The sequence below is a fragment of the Pleurodeles waltl genome, chromosome 10, assembly GCF_031143425.1.
Source record: "Pleurodeles waltl isolate 20211129_DDA chromosome 10, aPleWal1.hap1.20221129, whole genome shotgun sequence".
Classification (NCBI taxonomy): Eukaryota; Metazoa; Chordata; class Amphibia; order Caudata; family Salamandridae; genus Pleurodeles; species Pleurodeles waltl.
This window is the reverse complement of record NC_090449.1, coordinates 832874863-832898123: the sequence shown is the minus strand read 5'-3', so window position 1 is coordinate 832898123 and position 23261 is coordinate 832874863. Positions and strand designations below refer to the sequence as shown.

Sequence of the window (23261 nt, the reverse complement as noted above, 5' to 3'; positions counted from 1 at the left end):
GCAATCGTGGGTAGGCATGATCACCAGATGTGTTCAGACATCGCTCCATATCTGGATCTACTGCAGAAAGCCCAGGGGGGCGGAAGCAAAGAAAATATCACAAGAAGGAGAAAGATCAGCTTCCGAAATTATTGACTGCAATATAGACATAGCCTCTCTCGGTTTGGTCAGCTCGGAGGGTCAGCAGAACTAAGACGCCACGGCTGGCCTATGGCAAAAACATTCCACCCTGAAGTAAAATCGATGATCTTAGACATGCCATATGATGGCGACTCTTTATTTGGAAAGCACATTGATGATGCTTTACAGGCGATCAAAGCTGACACGGACATGGCTAGGTCGTTAGGTTTACTTCAGTTCAGGAAAACTCCTTTCATAGCGATCCGGGGAAGAGGTAAAAATTTGTTTGGACCAATCCTATCAGCCCTATCACTCCTTGTGTCCTGCCTACTAGCAGCTTCAATCCTACCATGCGCCACCAGTGGCTGCATATTGAAAACAACAACCACGACGCAAGCAACCAACACAGTCAAGAGAGTCTGTCAGAAAACAGTGACAACATTTTAGTGTCTGCTGCAATCTCCTTAGCATCTTGTTCTTTGGGAGCACAGATTTCTCAGTATTACCATCAATGGCAAAATATTACAACGGACACATGGGTCCTCTATCTTATCAGGTATGGCCATACTCTGGAGTTCACCACAATTCCACCTACTACTTCATGACAAAGAGCACCTCCATTCCATCTCCATCTACTCAGGAAGGAGGTGCTAGCCATATTGCTGAAAGGTGCCATAGAAAAGGTCCCACACTCTCAAAGGGGAATGTCCTTCTATTCTCGCTTTTTCCTAGTAATGAAAAAATCGGGAGAATAGCATCCCATTGTGGACCTCAGAAAGCTGAACAAGCACCTGCAGAAAAGATCCTTTTGTGTGGTAAAGAAATAATAAAGCTCCTCAATCACAGAAACTATATGACCAGCTGGGATTTGCAGAATGTGTACTTCCATGTCCCTATCCATCCTCCTTGGCATGGTTACCCCCTAACTTTTTGCCTTTGCTGATGCTAAGTTATGATTGAAAGTGTGCTGGGACCCTGCTAACCAGGCCCCAGCACCAGTGTTCTTTCCCTAAACTGTACTTTTGTCTCCACAATTGGCACAACCCTGGAACGCAGGTAAGTCCAGTGTAACTGGTACCCCTGGTACCAAGTGCCCTGATGCCAGGGAAGGTCTCTAAGGGCTGCAGCATGTCTTATGCCACCATAGGGCCCCTCACTCAGCACATGCACACTGTCTCACAGCTTGTGTGTGCTGGTGGGGAGAAAATGACTAAGTCGACATGGCACTCCCCTCAGAGTGCCATGCCAACCTCACACTGCCTATGGCATAGGTAAGTCACCCCTCTAGCAGGCCTTACAGCCCTAAGGCAGGGTGCACTATACCACAGGTGAGGGCATATGTGCATGAGCACTATGCTCCTACAGTACCTAAGCAAAACCTTAGACATTGTAAGTGCAGGGTAGCCATAAGAGTATATGGTCTGGGAGATTGTCAAACACAAACTCCATAGTTCCATAATGGCTACACTGAAAACTGGGAAGTTTGGTATCAAACTTCTCAGCACAATAAATGCACACTGATGCCAGTGTGCAATTTATTGTAAAATACACCCAGAGAGCATCTTAGAGATGCCCCCTGAAAACATACCCAACTTCTAGTGTAGGCTGACCAGTTCCTGCCAGCCTGCCACACACCAGACATATTGCTGGCCACATGGGGAGAGTGCCTTTGTCACTCTGTGGCCAGGAACAAAGCCTGTACTTGGTGGAGGTGCTTCTCACCTCCCCCTACAGGAACTGTAACACCTGGCGGTGAACCTCAAAGACTCACCCCTTTTGTTACAGCGGCCCAGGGCATCCCAGCTGGTGGAGATGCCCGCCCCTCCGGCCACTGCCCCCACTTTTGGCGGCAAGGCTGGTGGAGATAATGAGAAAAAACAAGTAGGAGTCACCCACCAGTCAGGACAGCCCCTAAGGTGTCCTGAGCTTAGGTGACCCCTGCCTTGAGAAATCCTCCATCTTGAGTTTGGAGGATTCCCCCAATAGGATTAGGGATGTACACCCCTCCCCACAGGGAGGAGGCACAAAGAGGGTGTAGCCACCCTCAAGGACAGTAGCCATTGGCTACTGCCCTCACAGACCTAAACACACCCCTAAATTCAGTATTTAGGGGCTCCCCAGATCCCAGGAAATCAGATTCCTGCAACCTGAACAAAGAAGGACTGCTGACGTACAAGCCAGCAGAGAAGGAGGAAGACGACAACTGATTTGGCCCCAGCCCTACCGGCATGTCTCCAACTTCGAAAACCTGCTCCAGCTACGCATCCGACAGGGACCAGCGACCTCTGAAGCCTCAGAGGACTGCCCTGGACTACAGGACCAAGAAATTCCCATGAACAGCGGCCCTGTTCAAAACCTGCAACTTCTTTGCAACAAAGAAGCAACTTCCAAAGACTTCACGTTTCCCGCCGGAAGCATGAGACTTCACACTCTGCACCCGATGCCCCCGGCTCGACCTGCAGAAAACCAACACCTCAGGGAGGACTCCCCGGCGACTGCAAGTCTGTGAGTAACCAGAGACGACCCCTCTGAGCCCCCACAGCGACGCCTGCAGAGAGAATCCAGAGGCTCCCCCTGACAGCGACTGCCTTTAACAAGGAACCCGACGCCTGGAACCAACACTACACCCGCAGCCCCCAGGACCTGAAGGAACTGAACTTCAGTGCAAGAGAATCCCCCAGGCGACCCTCTGCCTAGCCCAAGTATTGGCTGTCCCGAGAAGCCCCCTTGTGCCTGCCTGCAAAGCTAGAGTGACCCCCGGGTCTCTCCATTGTTTTCAACCTAAAACCCGACGCCTGCTTTGCTCACTGCACCCAGTAGCCCCTGTGCCGCTAAGGGTGTACTTTGTGTGCCTTCTCGTGTCCCCCCGGTGCTCTACAAAACCGCCCTTGTCTGCCCCTGAGGACGCAAGTACTTACCTGCTGGCAGACTGGAACCGGAGAACCCCTGTTCCCCATAGGCGCCTATGTGTTTTGGGCACCTCTTTGACCTCTGCACCTGACCGGCCCTGAGCTGCTGGTGTGGTAACTTTGGGGTTGCCTTGAACCCCCAACAGTGGGCTGCCAATGCCCCTAACTCGAGACTTGTAAGTGTTTTACTTACTTTCAAAACTAACCTTTACTTACCTCCCCTAGGAACTGTTGATTTTTGCACTCTGTCCACTTTGAAAATAGCTTATTGCCATTTTTACAAAGACTGTACATGATATTGTTTTCATTCAAAGTTGAAGTATCTGAGTGAAGTACCTTACATTTAAAGTGTTTGATGTAAATCTTGAACCTGTGGTTCTTAAAATAAACTAAGAAAATATATTTTTTTCAATATAAAAACCTAATGGCCTGGAGTAAGTCTTTGACTGTGAGTTCCTCGTTTATTGCCTGTGTGTGTACAACAAATGCTTAACACTACCCTCTGATAAGCCTACTGCTCGACCACACTACCACAAAATAGAGCATTAGAATTAATCACTTTTGCCACTATCTTTCCTCTAAGGGGAACCCTTGGACTCTATGCACACTATTTCTTAGTTTGAAATAGTATATACAGAGCCAACTTCCTACAATCCCTGACATCGGAAGTTCCTCCACTTCTCTGTAGCAGTCACTCACTTTCAATTCTAGGTGTTTCCCTTCAGTCTGAGGTCCGTTCCCCAGACTTTCACCAACTGTCTCACTCTAGTGGCAGTGCACTTCAAACAAAAGGCTCATAAAGGCACCATCCCTTCAGCAAGCGTTGGAGGTTACAACATCATGCCTGTGGTTGTTTCAAACCTTGGGACTTACAGTCAACTACCAAAATCCTCTCATTTCGCCCTCAACAAGAATACCCTTTCTAGGAGCAACCCTTGATACATTGCAGGACAACGCATTCTAGTCTGAAGAAAGGCAAAAAAACACCATGATGCTGGTTCACAACCTTTAAAAAAAATAGTCAATTTCTGTCTATCTTCTCAAGTCGCTGCTCGGCATGATGTCATCAGCCATTCTTTTAGTGCCATGCTCCCGTCTCAGAATGAGACCCATCCAAGAGGAGCTGTCTCTAATCCCTTAATACATAATCCCAAAAGACGCTTTTCTAGAGGGTTGGGGTGCCCATCTTCAAGATCTCCGAATAAGTGGCAATTGGAATCCTTCACTATCCAAGATGCACATAAACTTCCTAGAACTCAGAGTGACTTTTCTAGCCCTTCAGTCCTTCCTGCCAAGAATACAAGTATCATCCGAATTAGTACAGATAGACAACACCAGAAGCATGCATTACCTCAACAAGCAGGGTTGGTATGAGGTCTCACATCTTGCCTCTGGAGGCGCAAAAAATATGGAAATGGGCTCTGCTACACCAGATATCCATGAGAGCAGAATATTTGTCAGGTGTATGCAATAATTTAGCTGACAACTTGAGCAGAACTAGTTGGTCCTGTCGTGAATGGGAGCTCAATCAACCCATTCTCTGCGCCATATTCCAACAATGGGGCAAACCAAACTTGGATCTCTTCGCCTCTCAAGAGAATTGAAAATGCTGCTTATACGCAAGCTGGGAACAGAGAGGGTCATGGGGGAATACGTTTTTGATCAGGCGGTCAGGGATCTATGCATACGATTTTACCCCATTCCTCCTCATTCCCAGGCTTCCCAGGAAGGCAAAAAGGTACCCACGCTGGTTCACGGAGTTTCTATTGCTCTCTGAAACGGATCTTATTTACCTCCGGGCAGCGCACGCACTGTTGACCATGACCAAGGGGCAGGTCCTACATCTGGATCCCGCTTCTCTCCAGTTGTATGCATGGCTCCTGAGTATGACAAATTCAAAGACCTTGACATTCCTGAAGACTGTGGGGATAGCCTATCCAAAGCAAGAGCTGAATCCACAAACAAAACATACAAATTTTAATGGAAGCGATTCTGTTCCTGGTGTCATTGCTTGGAATTGGCGCATTGCTGTGATGCCGCTGCAGGATAGGGGGTGTTACATCATCCTTTCCAATGAGGTGAGTCTCTGTTCTTGGAGGTGTTTTATTGATTTTATATATTAGTTCATATTATGTTCTGGTGTAATTTATGATTGGTTTATTATATATACAGTAATGTACTTTAGCTGTGTGTGTGTATGTGTGTGTATGTATATATATATATATATATATATATATTTATATACATATATATATTTATTTTATAATGAGTTGTTACCCACCATCCTCAAAGGGTAATTACATTACTGCAATGTTTAACTACAATAACTGCTTCCTATTGTGTTCCAGGCATGTGAATCTATTAAAGAACCAGTACTGGAGAAGAAAATGAGTTACTTACCTGTAACTACAGTTCCCCAGTATTGGTATCTTTCATAGATTCACAAAGCGAATCACCCTCCTTCCCTGAGAGGCAGCCGTTACATAGCTAGAGATGATGCTTTTCACAATTGTGCTTAAAAATCTGAGGGATTCATTCTCTCCTCAGAGTGTTCATATAGGGTGCAGTTGCATGATTGGTTATAGTTCAAGTTTGGTTCTTTTTTTTAAAATGACATGGATGGACTGTTAACGTGGCTATTCATTGCCAGTATAGCCTCTGGTAATGACACTTACTGCTTTATTATGGTACTGTTGGACTCCCACTAAAACAAGAAAAGTAGATACGCTCAACCATGTGAGTACTATGGGAATCTATAATAGCTGCACTTACCAGGATTACTCCTGAATGTCTGTTTGAATTCCATAACATACATAAATTCACTCAAAATGCATGTGTTGGTCTCAAAGCAGGAATTTCGGTCTGTTGTTAAGACTCAGAGCCCTACTGTCCCTACTTCTTGCAAATGTCATAATGCCTTACTGTCTATCTCCTGTGTGTGTCTGAGGCCCAGGTCTTCTCCTGCTTATTCTCCACGATTATCTCAACCTAGGTCTGTGTAGTTCCCTATGCACGCCATGATGCCTTCCTTAAGCAATGCCCCTCTCTTGGCAGTGCCTCTGTGTCCTTCACTGATTTTGTTCCGTGGTTCTTCTATCAGAAAAACGCCTACTATAAATCTCTTTAAGACTGAGCTCAAAGACTTTATGTAAGAGAAACTGACTAGAAAGGAAACGTCTGACCAACTCTGATGCGATTATCCCTGTACGAAATTCTCTATGCGGTATACTATATGATGAGCCTGTGATTACATTGGGATTCTTGTCTTCTCACCCTCCGGTTTGCACAAACACCTCTTAAGCTTTCTAAATTCCAGTATTCTTTATTGCATTGTTCACTCTATTGCCCATACTGTGTTGTTTTGCTCTTAGTAGCGTGTATTTATCACAACTCCTGTTGTCGGTCTTTTTTTCCAACGTTTATCCGAATTTGAGCTCAGTTAATAAACAGATAATATTTAAAATCTTTGCATTATACTTCGAATTGATTTTTTCTGAACATATGATTGGGTGCCCCAACCTGAATCGTCCAAATGGCATAATGCATATGCAATACAATCAAACTATAAAATATGACAATTGACCTACAGTAAAGCATTCAAGCCTTGCATTGTGTTCCTTCTGTGGGGGTAGGCGGAATGTGAAAACAATATAGAAGGTGTTAAATAAATGATATTACAATGAGGTGCAGCACAACTGACAGACAGTGGAGGTGGTAGCGTGAGCTGTTGTCATAATCTTCAGATCCAGACTTAGCTAGGTTGTTGTCGTGAATTATTCAGACTAAAGAGCATTCCTCTCTCCCTGTTGTTCGTGACTGATTATTTCTACAGTATTCAGTAGTTTTTTAACTTTTACATTTGGTAGTGATTTTATGTGCTAATTACAATTTAGTTTAAAAAAAAGTACAAGTGCTGCTGATTGCTCTCTTCATCTTTAGTAAGAAGCTTGAAACCTAATCCGTTTTGCATATTTTGTTTTCATACTCAACTTCTTACTCCATGACCAACCTGCTCTCGTTGCTTCTCCCATCCCTAATAGCACCCAGGCCTCGTACTCCCTCCGCTCTTCCGCGGAGCACTCTTTGCCTCAGACGAGATCTGCCCTTTATAAATAGCTAATAACAATAACAAGTGCCTCATTACCAAAGTGTCTAGTTTGTGTCCTTAGTTCCTGAAAGCTGGGGTGCTGTTGTTCGAATAATAGCTATCTTGTCAACATTGATCGCTAAATGAATGTCAATCTACCCCGTTTAATTTATGTTCAAAAAAGGGAAATGGCTAGATTAACTAGGCAAACGCTTTAACTGATCATGATAAATTGTCAGTCTATTATTGAAATACCGCTGTTAAATCCCACTCTGCGTGCAGATGGGAAGATTTGCACAATCTGAAATACTTGCTACAAAATTGCTCCAATTATTATAAACTGAGCATCACAGTGGAAACGTCTAAAGTTATTTAGCTTGACATTTTGACAGATTCGTATGTGACTCTGATCTTTTGTTTCAACGCCTCTACATTGAACAAATTCTTCTAAGGCAAGCATTTACCTCCCCCAGACAACCGCGAGGTAATCCTGCGGAATTCTGTTCACTTTAATTCGGTTTCCTTTGCTCTATACCAGACAGGGAAGTATTCTGTGCTTTAAGTGCATCAGAGTACAGAGCCAGGCATAAGTAGCTAAAGTGAAAAATAACGCTGATGGTGAGAGAAAATGGAACACAATGATAGTCCTAACTCATACGTATAGAGTATTACCTTTTTTAATTGTGGTGCCAAAGTGAATGATCCCTGTTAAATGCTTAGCATACAGAAAATCTGTATATATCAATTTACACTCAGCTGTACCAAGCACGGTAAATGGTTTGTGTGGATGCCCGTTGAATTATTTCGAAAGCTGAAACCCCTTACAGTGTAATATGTAAGGTGCTATTTGTAAATTGTGGTCACAAAATGTGTGGGACCATCCCAAGGCTAAGTGCCGGCCAGGCCAGTGGCAGTGACATAACCTGTGGTACAGGCCTGCGGTCCTTCTCTTCTTTGCTGTTGCCAGGGAGCTGAGAGGCCTACATCATGGGTCTGTCAGGGTCCACATGGTGGCACATTTGCCGTTCCTTTGCGTACACAATACATTATGGCCGTCCCACCGCTTCTATATGTATCTGCAGCCTTCCCCTGTTCAGTGCTGGTAGTATGAAGTCATGCTCAGGTCCAAGCAAGTTGGAGGCATGCAGGCTGAATGTCTCTTCCAAGGCATATTCGCGTTGGCTACTCGAAAAGTTGTGCATGCTAGACAGCTTCCACGTGAGACAATGAGGGCTGCAGCTTGTGACTAGGTGTCTCATGTATCATTAGCCAGATCACAGACTGAACACCAAATTGCAATCTCCCCAGTATTTTGCAATGCAACTCGTGTACTAATTGTTTGCATCACAAAATAAATATTCTCAGGAGGTCACAAAACCACCTTACTCATTAGTAATAATATGAAATGATATAATTTGTTATCCCTTATGAAACATATTCATGGCAGGACAACGTTTTTTGAAGCAGTCCTTGTATATTAAATGGATATATGCTGCTTTTTTAAAAAGAAGTTTCCTATCAGGATTGACCTCTGGCACAGCATGGAGTTGTCCCCTGGACCACTGTTTGCCCCCATGAAGCCAGCAATGATGGCTGCCATATGCAAAGCTGATGGAATCCATTTCATATCAACTGTCTAGGAATACTACTCATGAAAAACATACATACTACATCTAACAAAATACGAATTCACTCACTAGATGGACTTAGGAAAGGAACCCAGTCCTGGTCACCACTGAACCTTTCCTGGTGGGGCAGACTCAAAATTATACTGACATCCAAAAACCTAAACCTCATTAATACGTTTCCTATTAAAGTGCTACTATAATTCTATTGAGGTTTCAAAATTTTACCAATTAAGATCCTCTGGAAGAGCAAACTTCGAGGATATCAACACAAAAACTACAAAAAAGACAAACAAGGAGGGGTTAATTTCTCTTACTTCCTTCTCTATCAAGGCACCATTAAGTTGTCTCAGATATTTCAATGGCAAAAAGAACCACCTAATGACACTCCAGTTCGGGTTAAACTAGAAGCCTCGCTACCGGACTTATATCCTTAATTGTCTTACCCACGACTAATAACCAAAAATTCTCTGGAGCACTAAACACGATGGTTTTCACCAAGAAAATAATAAACAAGTATACAAAACTAGAAGGTTTACCAAGGAAGGACTAAGTAAATAGCTGCATGTGGCACGGTATTGTACTACAAACAACTTTCTAGCAGCCTTTTTGGGACTAATAGATACAAAGTGGAATCATAACTATCAAAGTGAATTAAAACACCTCCAAAGAATAGCGCTCACATTCCAAAGAAGATTGCATTCATTATAGAAAACAACAACTGAAAGCAAACAAACCAGTAACCCCCACCATTTTTTTCGAAAACTGCAACTATACACTGATACATTAAAACAAAGAACCAGCTCAGCAACACGGCACATGATCAATACACGATTAAAACATGGCAGATCAAATATCGCACTAACTGAAAATATGTGCAACAAAATATTGAAAATAGCATGGAAGTCATCAAGATCCGTGTCACTCTTTCAGAGTGTCTTCTTTCTGTCTAGAGTAATTTGGTTCCCTGCCAAACTTCACAATGTAGGTCTACCAGAGGAAAGCATTTACTGGACATGCCAAGAAAAAGTAGCAGCGGTTTGACATGTATGCTTTTTTGGTACACTTTACTTGGATGAAACAGACTCGCCTTTCAGCTACATCCTCAAGTCTTGAAGACACAGCTTCCATGATAAGCAAAAAATAATTACAAATCTTGTCACTATACTGGTTGTGAAAATCCACAGAACCAGCAAGCTTGAATTAATAGTAAAGACGCAATATGCTGCATCTACATCCTTGAATTAAAGATACTACTTTCGATAAGGTGAAATATACAATAAGCAGCCCCTAGGAAATCTTCATAGATTTCATCAATAGAAAAACAGAAAGACACCACGAATGGTTACCCTAGAGTGGAACTCGACAAACCACCTTGAAGTATACATTTGCGTGCAATGACCCCACCTTCACTATCCACACGAAGGCCCTCTTGTTCCTCAGACTTGGAGTTAGAATCCTTAAATTCCATGCTCACCAAGTATACTCCCATTTTGTACTCCGTGTCAGTTTATGTTGTACCTTTTGTTTTCGTAACAAAACTAAAGAAACATATTAAAAATGGGATTCATGACAGGATGGGTGTGGCTAATAGAAAGAAGCGACAAGGGAGTGCTGGGTGAGTAGAGGTACAAGGTTGTGGCAGCATACATTTTCTATATGCAGAGCTCTCAGGTGTTGATTTACCCACCTGTGTTTCTAATCCCTCTTAGCAGGGATAAAAACACATAGCAGTAATTATCGCATAGTTTCTAAGGGGTATCAAGGGTGAAATGTTGGGTGCAAAGGAAATATGGGTAGTAAAGAGAGACTATTTGTGCACAGCAAGCCCTTTATGGGAATATATTTTATTTATTACCTAAGACTCTGACGGTACGTAATAAACAAAAAAAACGTTTTCAAACATGTTTTAATCATTTATGTTGTTCTTCTTGCAGGCAACCAGACGTTCTGCCTACTTATCCTTAACCAACCCTTGGACAACTATAACTTTCATCATATTTGGAGTAAAGGTAATACTGTTTACTCATGGATTTTTCATGTTAGTAGGTCTGCATTCGTGGAGAGATAAAGGGAGTAAAAGGTTGTTGTAAGAGCAGTGGTTAAGGGACCCTAATAACTGATGTGAACACCTACAAAGGCTTGTCTTTTTGGATATTTACAAAGGTTTTCCAAGGTATTACTCACCAATTAAGCACACAGAAATCTACTCCTGCATTAAGGCATTTTTTGGGACGGAAAAGTACCCTTACAAAGTGATGGACATGCACCCATGCCCTGAGTGCCCGAGCTGCAATGGTGTCTGGATCCCTGGTGCTGAAATTTGTTGTCATGGGAGAACATAGGTCATGTGTGTGGGCCATGTCATAGGCCTGTCTCATGGATTGTGGTCTTGTTGGCCCAGGAGGGTTGCCCAAAGTGCATACCAATTAGTGGTCAGTAAGGATGAACAGGCCTGGTTCTTACCATGGTTAATTGACTAAGGCCTTTAAGCTCACTCATGTAAAGTTCCCCTGCTGTGTGATTTACTCACCCTTTAGCTACATAAAGTAAGTATGTAGTGTTGCGCAGCACACATGTGGTTGCATGTATGTGCTGTGTGTATGTGTGCCTGTGAATGGTGTAATACATGGAGGACTCTGGGATCGTTTGTTTGAGATTCAGGGCTGACTGGAGGGGCATGTAGAGGTAGAGGAATCCCCCAGACAGGTTTGTGGATTGTTGCATTCTGTTGAGGTGGTGGGTCCATGTGCAGAGTGAATCCATCAACCAGGTATGCCAGAGGGGACTGAATGTGAAGATTACTGCCATACTGATCAGGCTGTAGCATGTGTGCGGAGTGAAGTCGGCGATCACATATGCCAGAAGGGGCTGCTGTGAGGAATACTGCCATGCCGATTGGGCTATAGGCCATTTTGCAGTGAAGTCAATTACCCCGTATACCAGAGGAAGCCACAGTGAAGAGGAAGTTAGTGCCTTGGCGATCGGGCCATCATCCATGTACATAGTAAGGTTGGCGATCCCATGAGCCAGAGTGGGCCACCGAAAGTTACAAAGACCTTTGCCTGGTTGAAGCCATTGTCAAGAGGTAAGGCCGCCAGGTTTGACCCGTGCAGACGTGTTCTCCTTACTGAGGATCGGAGCCAGAGCTTTCAATCCCCACCCCTGGGGAAGGATCAAAGGAACCTACAGTCTCAGTAGAGAAAGTTCTGTGGACACCCAGCTGCTGCCCCTGCCTGGAGCCACGAGTGCTACTCACCAACAGGAGCCGCTGCAGCTCGTTGAGGCATCTGCAAGTTATTTGCTCCTAGAGACTCAGGTCGTGCAACCTCTGCAGAAGTGGGTAAGACTGATTGTAGTGCTTGAAGACCTCAAGGGAACTTATTCTGCCACATGGCGCTTCAAGCGGTGGAAAACATTTGACTTTTAAAAGTCAGGGTGGGACTCCTGAGACTTGGACTACTACTGAGGCCAAACCTGAATGTCGCCTATAGTGAATGGGAAATAACCCCTACCAATAGTGAGCGGGAAGTGAGACACAGAGACTCAAACACTGGATTTGCCTCTCAAACACTAGCCCTGTGAAAGGGATTCTGACTGCAGGGAATATGTGCATCTTGAGTGGGAAAAGGGAATGATCCCCACATTTGATGCACATGGCAGGGCAAGGGATTTCCCCACAGGGAAATCTATATTCCCTGTGAGAAAAACATATTGAAAAGTACTAAACACACAGTAAACCCTTTCTTGAAAGCTCTTTTTAGGAGGTCCGGGTTTACAGTTCTAAATCCACGAGTGCAAGGGATCTCCGTGTGTAGCCTCCAGAATACTTTGATTTTCCCAAACTCTTAATGTAGGATAAGCATACATTTAAATCTACTCACCTACGTAACTCCTTTCATGAAAAAGCAACAGAATCTCCATTGACCCTTTTTTATTCCTTCTTTGAACATTTCTATGTACAAACATTATGAATATCTCTGTTATGTATGTCTATTTAGTGTAGCATATTTTTACATTTGTGTATTCGTTAACATCGAGCGAGCTGGCATTTTTGATACTCTGAAGAGGTGTGCTCATTGCCTAGCATAAAGAAGACAATACATGAGTTTCCAGTAGCATGTTCAAAATACCTTTGGTAAAAAAAAAATTTAACCAAGGATTAACGCTGCAGTGGCAGGTGCCAGAGAGCCAGCGCGCAAGATGGCCGCACTTCAGTGAGGCTCCAGCGGTCTGGGGGAACGACCCAACATTATCTGACCTTAAATGGCCTCTCTACATGCCGAACCAGGGAAATCCAAAGGCAGCTACAATCGCCTGCACATCTGTTCCAACCAGTAGGAGGTAAGACTCACTGGGACGCCGCAACAACGAGAGAAAAAATACCAGCCAATGTGGACGCGTCTCCGTGCAGTTACTAATGCATCGCTTTTGTGTGGAGAGATATGTGCGACCGTGAGGAGAAAAATGGCTAGACTCCTGTATGCATATAGTAGGTGAACACTGCGCTTAACGTGATCCACCCTCCCGGAGTGCAGTGTGGGGTGTTGGTGGCACACCCCTGATACTGTGAGCTGTTGTGTGGCTTACCGTGTACTGTAGGTGCTGCGCAAAGGCTGCTTGGCGGGGTTCAACCTACTAACTGCAGTGAGCGGCACCTGACGCTGTGGTGTGCCATGCTTTAGGTCGCAGATCGTGCAGAACCTGCAATAACTGACCTCACTTCCACATTTAGCCTGCCTGCGCCTCTCAGCTGGGGTGAGCTGTCAGTTGGAGATTATGCGCTGCTGCATCGAGCACCTGCAGCCAACGCCTGCCCCTAGCGGGATATCTGCCTACGAGGCCTGCCAGTTCTGAATGCTCACATTACTATATACAGGCCCTAAACCATTGCGCTGTGTACTGCACTGAACAACACACACTGCTTGGAGATACTGTCTAGCATTCACATTCCTCTTGGTGCCCATTCCCACACAGCAGGCTTAATGCACTAGTGGAATCAAGCTGCTATTGTCCCTGCGACATGCACTGATTGGGGTTGATCTTTGCACCAACCCAGTCTGCTCGTGCCACCCTGGGATGGGCCTAAGGGGTGAGGCAGGACAGGAATAAACTGTTGCCTGCTATCCATTTACCATGTGCAGGGTTTGTACATTGGCGGTGATCGCATTATCGGAGTAACCTGCTCGCCAGTCCATTGTCGTCATTAACTTTGTGCTGAGGAGGTACAACTGCCTCCTAACACAGACACTGGTGAGCTTATTGCTGTGTGCTGTTACATACATAGCGGCGCTGGAATACGCAGAGGGACATTCATGTCATCATACGACAGCGGAGCGCGCACTGGTAACTTGAACTGTATCGGGCATAACCATGAACAGACCACAACACTCGTCATTGAGGGATAAAAGGCCGCTTTAATAGAACAGGTCTGGCAAACAAATAACCTTGGCAAAAAGCCTCACAAAACTACTTGAACCTCACTAATACATAAATTACCTCCTATCCCCTCCCCCTCCCTCTAATACCCATACCACAACTACCCCTTAACCCAAACACCTTGACCTGACCTACCCTTTACCCATCCCTTCTAAAATACCCTTGCCTGTAAATCCCTGTCCAGTCATCTTTATGTCGATTCCCTTCCCCACCCGAACTGCTTCTTGGCCCAAACCCCCCGCCACACAGGAAAACCCGGTAGGCGTTTTCCTGCCCCACCCAACCTTACTATCTATCCCAGAGCTTCAACCCCAATAAATCCGCAATAAGCATACGCAAATCCAGTAAATACAGCTCATTACCTAAAAAAGAAAGATGAACCCCATCCTGTCTGAACAAAGCCACCTCCGAACCCAAAATGTTATCATGGCTCAATATAGAAAACCCATGTGACTTACAAAGGTTTTTCATCTCTCTGTTCACTTTCCGCCTCTGCTTCTCAATACCTTTAAAAGAATGAGCACCCCTCCAGACCCTCCTAGGTACCAGGCTTGTCCAAACAATGTGAGTTCCTGCCCACCTCTCTTTAATACGGAGTAAGTCCACCTTCATCGTCTTAATCAAACCAATACCTGAAAGCGCCACTAAATCATTTTCACCTAAATGAATTACCAACAAATCCGGACAAACCCCTTGCCTTAGCCTCTGAGATAAGACATACAGTAATTCCCCCCACCTCATACCACTTGTTCCCACCCAGCTAACTTTTACCCTTATACCATCCAAGCCCAGCTGGCGACCAAAATGCCTTGCAGCTGCCTGCTTCTCCGCCCATCGCACAAAAGAATGCCCAACGATCCAAACCGCACAAACTCCATCTGGGCCCCCAACGCAACCTAAAAAGAAAAAGGGAGTGTTAATCAACAGCCTCTTACCCATCACCCAGGACACACATCACCAACCCTAAAGAAAGGCTGAAAGAGAAAATTACGAATAAGCAGGGCATAAAGCAAACAGACCTGTTCCAACAAACCCCCCCAAAAAACCGCCCCAATCACTTAAAATTACGAACATACCGTTGAAAACACTGAGACCTCCATCTACCCAACTCCCGGATTACCTGATCACTCCTCCCAAGTCTTCTCGCTTCCGTCGCCGCCCCAATCCTAAAAGAATGAGTCCCATAGCATCTTGGATCTAACCCCAACTCTCTAATACACATTTTTAGTACCGCCAAAACTTGAGACGCCATCAACGCATTCCCATCCTGATGAATAAAAACCAACCTTGCAGATTCAGGCAATCTAGCCCCAAATATTTCCCACAACCCAACCGGACAGTCTTGCATACCTGTGCGACGCAAAACCACCTCTTGCCCCCTACCCAACTGATCCGTTTTTGATTTTCCCAACCAGATCACAATATCCCCACCACTTACCTGTACATTAGAAAGCAAAAGACCCTCCCTCCCCCTCACTCCCAACAACTCCGAAATGCGAAGAGCACCATGAAATAACCATGCCATACATAAAGAGAACAGACGAACTTCCCAACTTGAAAAACAAACACTCTTCAAACACCGCAAAATGGTCCTAAGTAACTGGGACGTAATCGGCCTTCTTCTGTCCCACCGAGCACCCCCAGCCCTAGCCCAACCTGCCAATACCCTCCTACAAATCTCCCCCTCCACTGGATCGTAACCCCAAAAATACTTACCGTAAAAAGCAATCCCAGCCAACTTACCAGCAATCGTAACAGCCGACAAACCTTTCTCAATAAGATGCATTATGAAACGAACCGCTACATCCCTTCTCCTCCCAATGACATCTGTCCCCCTTACTATTTTTACCGCACCTGCTTCCAAGAATTCACACCAAGCCTGCCAATAGCTCTTTCGCGTTGACGGGGCTATAGACATCTGAACCAGCTCCAAAAGACTCAATTTCCTATCTCCCACAATTCCCCCGGGACGCAAGTCTTCTCCGAATCCGCTCCCGGTGCCAGACCACGGAACCTCTGCCACTGAAAACGAGATAGGGCATCAGCAATATCATTATTAATGCCTGGAATGTATTTAGCTTTAAACATAACGTTGAACCTCAAACAGTGCAACAAAAAGATTTGCAGCAACATCAACACCTTATCCTCTTTAGCTTTTTGTGAATTAACTAATGCCACCACAGACTGATTATCAACATTAAATACTACATTCCGATTGGCTAAATGAGAGCCCCAAATCACCAATGCCACCACCAAAGGGAAAAACTCCAAGAACGCAATACTATGCTTTGCCTCCTTCCAACTGACTGGCCAGGCCTCCGCCACCCAATGGCCATCCCAAAACAATCCAAAACCATTCGCTCCTGAAGCATCAGAGAATATCTCCACCTGCCAGAACCAATCCTCATCCTCCACCAACATGGAAACCCCATTGAATCCCTGCAAAAACCCCATCCACATCCTCAAATCATCCTTGATGGCGGCCTTAATCCGAATGTGCTGATGTGGCAAGCATGCTCCTCTCATCGAAAAACCAAGCCTCCTACAAAAAGCCCGCCCCACTCTAACTACTCTGCACGCAAAATTTAGGTGACCTAGTAGAGCTTGAACCTGCCTCAACTCCATCTTCTTCTTCTTAACTGCCTCATCTAACAACTCAATCAACTGCTGAACTTTATCCTGAGGTAACCTCAACTCCATTCTCTCTGAATCCAACTCAATACCCAAAAAACTAATACAAGTTGATGGCCCCTCCGTCTTCTCCCGAGCCAGCGGCACACCAAATTCCTCCATCAATCTCTGAAATTCCAACAACGATCTGCCACATGATCCAGACCCCGCCCTTCCGATGAAAAAGAAATCGTCCAAGTAATGAGTGACTAAACCCACTCCATCCAAAGCCTGAAAACACCACTGCAAAAAGGTGCTAAACATCTCAAATAATGAACAAGAAACTGAACACCCCATCGGCAACATCCTATCCACATAAATTGCACCCCCAAATTGAATTCCCAACAGGGAAAAATCCTCTGGATGAACTGGCAACAACCGAAAAGCTGACTGAATATCCGATTTTGCCATTTCGGCACCACGTCCACACCTCCTAACCAAAGCGACCGCTTGATCCACTGACGCATAATGCACAGCAGTATCCTCCACTGCGATGAAATCATTAATCGAAACACCAGCAGGCCACGACAAATGATGGATAAGCCTAAACTCACCCGCCTGCTTCTTAGGGACCACACCAAGCGGCGAAATCGTCAAATTAGGCAACAGCCATTCAAAGAAGGGGCCAATTATCCTGCCTAAAAGCAATTCCTTCCTCAACTTCTCTTCAATCACTTCTGGGTACAGCCTCACAAATTTCAAATTATTCGCCCACCTACGCAACCTAGGCCCTTGATAACACAACCTAAAACCTTCTTTAAAACCATAAAAAATAACTTTTGCCTCTTCAACCCTAGGATAGCGCTGTAGCCAATACACAATAACACTTAAATCAATAGGAGAAGGCCCCTTTTCCCCCAACATGCTGAGTCTGCCCTCTACCCCTGTCACCACCTCTAAACTGCTGTCCTTGACCACTCCACTGCATACCCCCGAAGCACTGATAGGATGGGTGCCTCCCACCACAGTGGGAACAATCGTGCCGAAATCTGCACGGCTGCCTGTTGCAGAAACCACTGTTAAAAGCCCAGCAAGATCCATTCCCTTGCAAGTAGCTACGCTGTCCAAACCCCACCCCAAACTGGGTGGGACGCCCCTGAAAGGGCCTATACTGTACAGGCAGACCACTAGCTGTGTGCGCGGTTGGAGCATACCTCGCTGTCCTTAACCACTGCATCCACAGCTCATTATCAATTTCACCCCAAGCCTTTGACGGATCCATAGCTTTCCGAGCCCGAAACTCTTCATCGTAGCGAAACCAACCAAAACCACCATAATCCATCTGCGCTCTCCGCACTACATCCATATACTTAAAAAGAGCCACACAAGAATCAACATGCCGCTCGCAGTAAACACTAGCATAAATGAGAAAAGCAGACGTCCAATTCTCTATGTTTGTAGGCACCCTAGGCCTCCTGAGTAACTCCCACTCCTCCTCCTTAGACCCTTCTTTTGCCTGAACTTCTCTATGGAGTAATTTGAAAACATCAACAAATTCCCCTTTCCAAATCCTCTCCTTTAAATTCTGGGTGAGATGCGCACCCAAAGGCATCGCCACCCCCATATAAGGTAATTTTTTACCCTTCACTGCGACTCCAGCATTAACCGCCGCCACATTATGTGCCTCGACAGTTCCAACATTCGCTGCATCTTCCTTCATCACAACTTCCGACTTACCTGCACCAGAGTCGAACGAATCCACCTGTATTGAAGCATCCACCCCGCCCTTCGTTAACAAAACCCCAATAGCACCCTTCAGGTTACCCCCAAACCCCTTTTCCACCTCACCTCTTGGTAGACTCCCCGCTACTGCCTGACGTCGCCTTGCAGGGTGATCGCCCCGGACCACCTCTGCCGCCGATGGCGCAATTTCGGTAACCACAGCCGAAGAAACCGGAAGAGCCCGATCTTCCATCTCCTCCTCGAAGTCCAGAACTTCTTCTTCTTGGAGCTCCCACCTTCCCGTAGCGCCCCGGCTAGTGGAAGGGACCTCATCTAATGAGCTCGCACCGTGACCCATTAGCGACAGTGCTGACTCCTGCGCTGTCAGATATGCCGCTCCGGACTTCACCCTCTCTTCTCCCCGGTGTGCCAAAGGCGCCCTGGCCTTAACCGGCCGACTCTGACCATCAGAAGGCCGCCCAGCCTCCCGATGCACCGTCAACCCCTTCAGTCCGCCCTGAAACCGAGGAGCGCCACACCCAACGCCTACATCCTCTACATCTCTCTGCCTCACCTCCTGTAAAACTTGAAACCTTCCTTTATTCAATTCACCACTAGACTTACCCCAAACTCTACCTTTAAATATAGCCCCATCCTGATCAACAAATTCAACCTGCTCACCTAAATCCAAACCTGCTTCAGTAACCACACTCTTCCTCCTCACCTCCTCTGGAAAACTACCCAATGAATCCTTATCAACCAAACCATATCCCTCAAACCCTGCAACAAACTGACTATCAGAGTACAATTCTCCTTCACCAAATTCTAAGCCAAAAGCCTCAAACCCTTCTTGCTCCTCATCAGATATCAGGATCACATCCTCTGACCTAATAATTTGCTCCTGAGCCTCCAAATCCACCGCATTCCGCTTCGATTTTTGTGAAACCGGCACCTTCTTCCTTTCCTCGATGGGCGCCGCCATTTTGTGAATGCCTCCTATCTGTCTTTCCTCTAAGATGGCTGCCGGACGCCCGACTCTTTCTTTAGTCGGTTGGGCTTGCACAACTGACTTGATGCGCCCCGCCCCTCCCTCTCGCACACCTTCACGCTGCGCCCCCTGCCTTCCCAGCACCGCCTCCGCACTCGAGAGGGCCGCCCCTCTCCCCCCAGCCGCAACCCGCCGGGCTAAAGAGCCCCCCGAACGCCGCAACGACCTCCCAGCCCCCCTTCTGCGCGCAAACCACGTCGGGCTCCCTTGGACCTTCGCTGGAGTCTCCAAACGTTCATCAGGTGAGCGCGACGCCTTCCTGCCCTCAGCGCTCTTCGCCTTAAATTTTTTTCATTTTTGTGGTGAGGATGAGCACGCGATAACCGCCGCGCTCACTCCTCTAGAGGACAGCCTTTTTGGTCTCCTTAAGCCCACCCACGCCTCCTCCAAAACCCCTTCTTTTATCAAGTCCTCCCTGCCCTCGTCCTGCAGAATTTTTAGGGCTTGCACTACCTTACTGGGCTCCATAATTTCACGGAAAACCAACTACTATTAACTACCTGCTTCAATATAACGCACAGTGAAACCAACGACAACACTTTACTTCAAACAGCTGAAAAACGCCTACCACACGCCTACCCTCTGACACGAGCACAACACGCCTACTGGGTGTGACGACGGCCAAAGAGGCCGCCCACACCCAGCCCCTGCCATATATACCCTTGCCCAATGCCCGCCTTATCCTGCCCTACCAACCAATCCCTAAAAAACTCGGGGCGTGGACTGTACCACCATGGTCAGCCGCCGCTTCACCGTTCCGACCGCCACGGCGGTAACGACCTGTGATTCGCTGTGGCGGTGTTCTGTTGGCATGTCGGTGTCGGCGGAGCTGCCTGTTCCCTCCCGGAGGATCACCAGGAACAGGTAAGGTGATCGTCCGCTAGGGAAGGGGTGTGGGGGGGGGGGTGTTGTGTGCGTGCATGGGGGTGTGCGTGTGTGTATATTGAGGGGGCGTGTGAATGCGTGCATGAATGCGGGGTGTGTGTGTATGTGCATGAATGCGTGCATGAATGCGGGGGTGTGTGTGTATGTGCATGAATGCGTGCATGAATGCGTGCATGAATGCGGGGGTGTGTGTGTATGTGCATGAATGCGTGCCTGTATGTGTGTATGTGTGTGTATATGTTGGGGATCGGGGTAGGGGACGGGGGTCCTGCAACCTTTTGGGGGTGGCAGGGGTGGTGGGGGGGGTAGGGGAGGGAGTCAGGGTGGGGGTTGGGGGTGGGGAAGACCCCTATCAGTGCCAGGGAAGGGATTCCCTGGCACTAATAGTGCTTACTGCCATGGATTGCATGGCGGTCCCCAACCGCATGAAATCCATGGCGGTAAGCCGGGGTCAGGCGGGTTGGAATACCGCCGGCGGTATGTGACGTCCGCCGGGCTGGAGACCCAGGTCTCCAGCCCGGCGGTCGTTACCGCCGTGGCGGTCGGAACGGTGAAGCGGCGGCTGACCATGGCGGTAACCGCCATGGTCAGAATACATGAAAAAAGACCGCCAGCCTGTTGGCGGTCTTACCGCCGCTTCACCGCCGACCGCCAGGGTCAGAATGACCCCCTAAGTCCTCTTATAATTAGCTGATCCAGCTAGTAGTGGGCCTCACTGCTTGCAACTCCTGGACTTCTTCGCAGAGGCATCAGGGCTGGTAGTCAATCCGAGTAAATCAGTCCTGGTCCCATTACACCCATCAAGGGACACCTTTGATTGGCAGCAAGATATTGCCATCAGATGGGTCAGCTTTCGCTACCTGGGCATCACTATTGCCCTAGAGCCTGAGCTGGCATGGTCCCTTAATATTACATCTCTGACTCGCAAGGTCAAAGAGGATCTTGACGCTTGAGATGGAGTCGATGGCCAAGAGATTCTTGTGGCCAAACTCGTGTGCCCGGTTGGCTTTTTCCACTTGTCAAAGAGTACTGTATGAGGGGGACTTGGGATGTTGAGCATTTGCCTGTACTACCTCGCCTCCCAGCTGCTGGTGATTAATGAATGGCTTTGGGGGTGGGTGGGCAGACCCAGCATATCAACTCACTCTGCTCACACTAGGTTTCCCCCCGCATACTGGCGATGCTATATTGTGCACCACAACCCAACAGCATACCAGTGGTGACCCGATCAATATTTAGGGGTTGGAGGGCTGCTCAACACTTCACGGGTTGTTGGTATACACAGCATACTCCACTGTGGCACGGCATATGGTTGGGGAGGCCATTTCCTTGGAGGGATTTGGTAAATGGGACACCATTGGCATTACACGCTTAGGTGACGTCTGGAGCGGGTGTTATATGCTCTCATTTCAAGACCTCCAACAACAATGTTCCCTTTCAAATACCCAGTTTCATGAATACCTGCAACTACGACACGCACTGAAATCCCATACCCCCTTGGACATGGCAATACCTGAGTTTAGTCTAATAGAAGCTAAGGTTTTGATGGGAGTGTTGGGGAAGGGAGGAATATCCCAAATGTATCGTACCCTTAGCATTAACACACAGGACCCCATGGGCAGGCTTAGATCCCGATGGGAGGGATGGTTGGGGCAGTTGGAGGTCGAGGATTGGCATGATGCCCTGATGGCTCCCAGAGTACTGACTGTGTCATCACGGCTCCACCTTATCCAAGCGTATTATTTACATTTCGCCAACCTCACCCCGGACAGGATGCATAGGCAGGACTCCGGGCCTTCTTGGGGACGACACTACTGGTGGCAAAGAGAGATATAATTGCCCAAGGGATGCGTGCGACTCCCCCCTCGCTGGCCCAATGGAGATAGGGTGTTGATTGTTGTGCCCAGCAGGAGAGGCCGGTGTATGAGGCGCTGGGGTGCCTAGCCAAATACAGCAAAGTATGCGGGAAATGGACCGGGAATGCGGGAGTGGAAATCTTTCAAGGAGATGCACCAGGAAACATATAATGTAACTGTATGGTTGATCCAACTGTACTATATGGGCATGCAGAAATTGATGGTGCTCTGAGCAGATATTGTGGGGGTGGATTCAACGTGATTTGTCTAGTTTCTGTACTGTTTTAAAAAACAAACAATAAAGTTGTTTATAAAAAATAAAAAAAACCTTGCCAATCGTCTATTCCTGCTTTTGTCATTCTTCATGCGGCCTGATCGATCAGGAATTATGCCAGGAAGATCAACATCCCACAATATGTGAACACTATTAGCCCTATTGCAAGATATTGACCTGGAATTGGCAGCGATGGTGCTTTTTTTTGATGCCACCAAAGCCTTTGATTCCCTTGGGTGGGACTATTTAATGGCTGTACTCCATCGAATGGGGTTCCCACACTCCTTATTAGCATGATTGGCCCTTCTTTACTCCCAACCAGTGGCAAGGATGAGGATCAGTGGGTCAGTTTCCACCCGCTGCATATTTCCAGAGGCACATGACAAGGCTGCCCAATTTCGCCATTATTATTTGCACTTGCAGTAGAAACCTTAGCTGCCAAATTACGTCAATGGCACTGTGAATATGCGATTTGTTATTCATCCATACATATTTTAGTGTCATTATTTGCTGACGACATCACCCTCTACCTTAAGAATCCACAGAGTAGCCTTAATGGAGTTGTGCAGGAATTTGTTTGATTCTGAGAGTTATCTGGTGTGCAGCCCTTTATTCTGGATTATCAACTGCAGTGGTGCTCTGCTGAATACCTGGGGGTGGTCATATCTAGAGATAAGGGGAAGACT

The 23261-nt window shown here is 46.7% G+C and overlaps 1 protein-coding gene across 2 annotated transcripts in view; it reads left to right on the top strand.

Moving 5' to 3' along the window:
- TPK1 (thiamin pyrophosphokinase 1) overlaps positions 1-23261 on the top strand; it is a 1483703-nt gene that overhangs the window by 134930 nt on the left and 1325512 nt on the right. For both annotated transcript variants that reach the window (XM_069211507.1, XM_069211506.1), the window contains exon 3: positions 10679-10753. In XM_069211507.1, coding sequence (XP_069067608.1) covers positions 10679-10753 — 75 coding nt within the window. The remainder of the gene's footprint in view (positions 1-10678; positions 10754-23261) is intronic.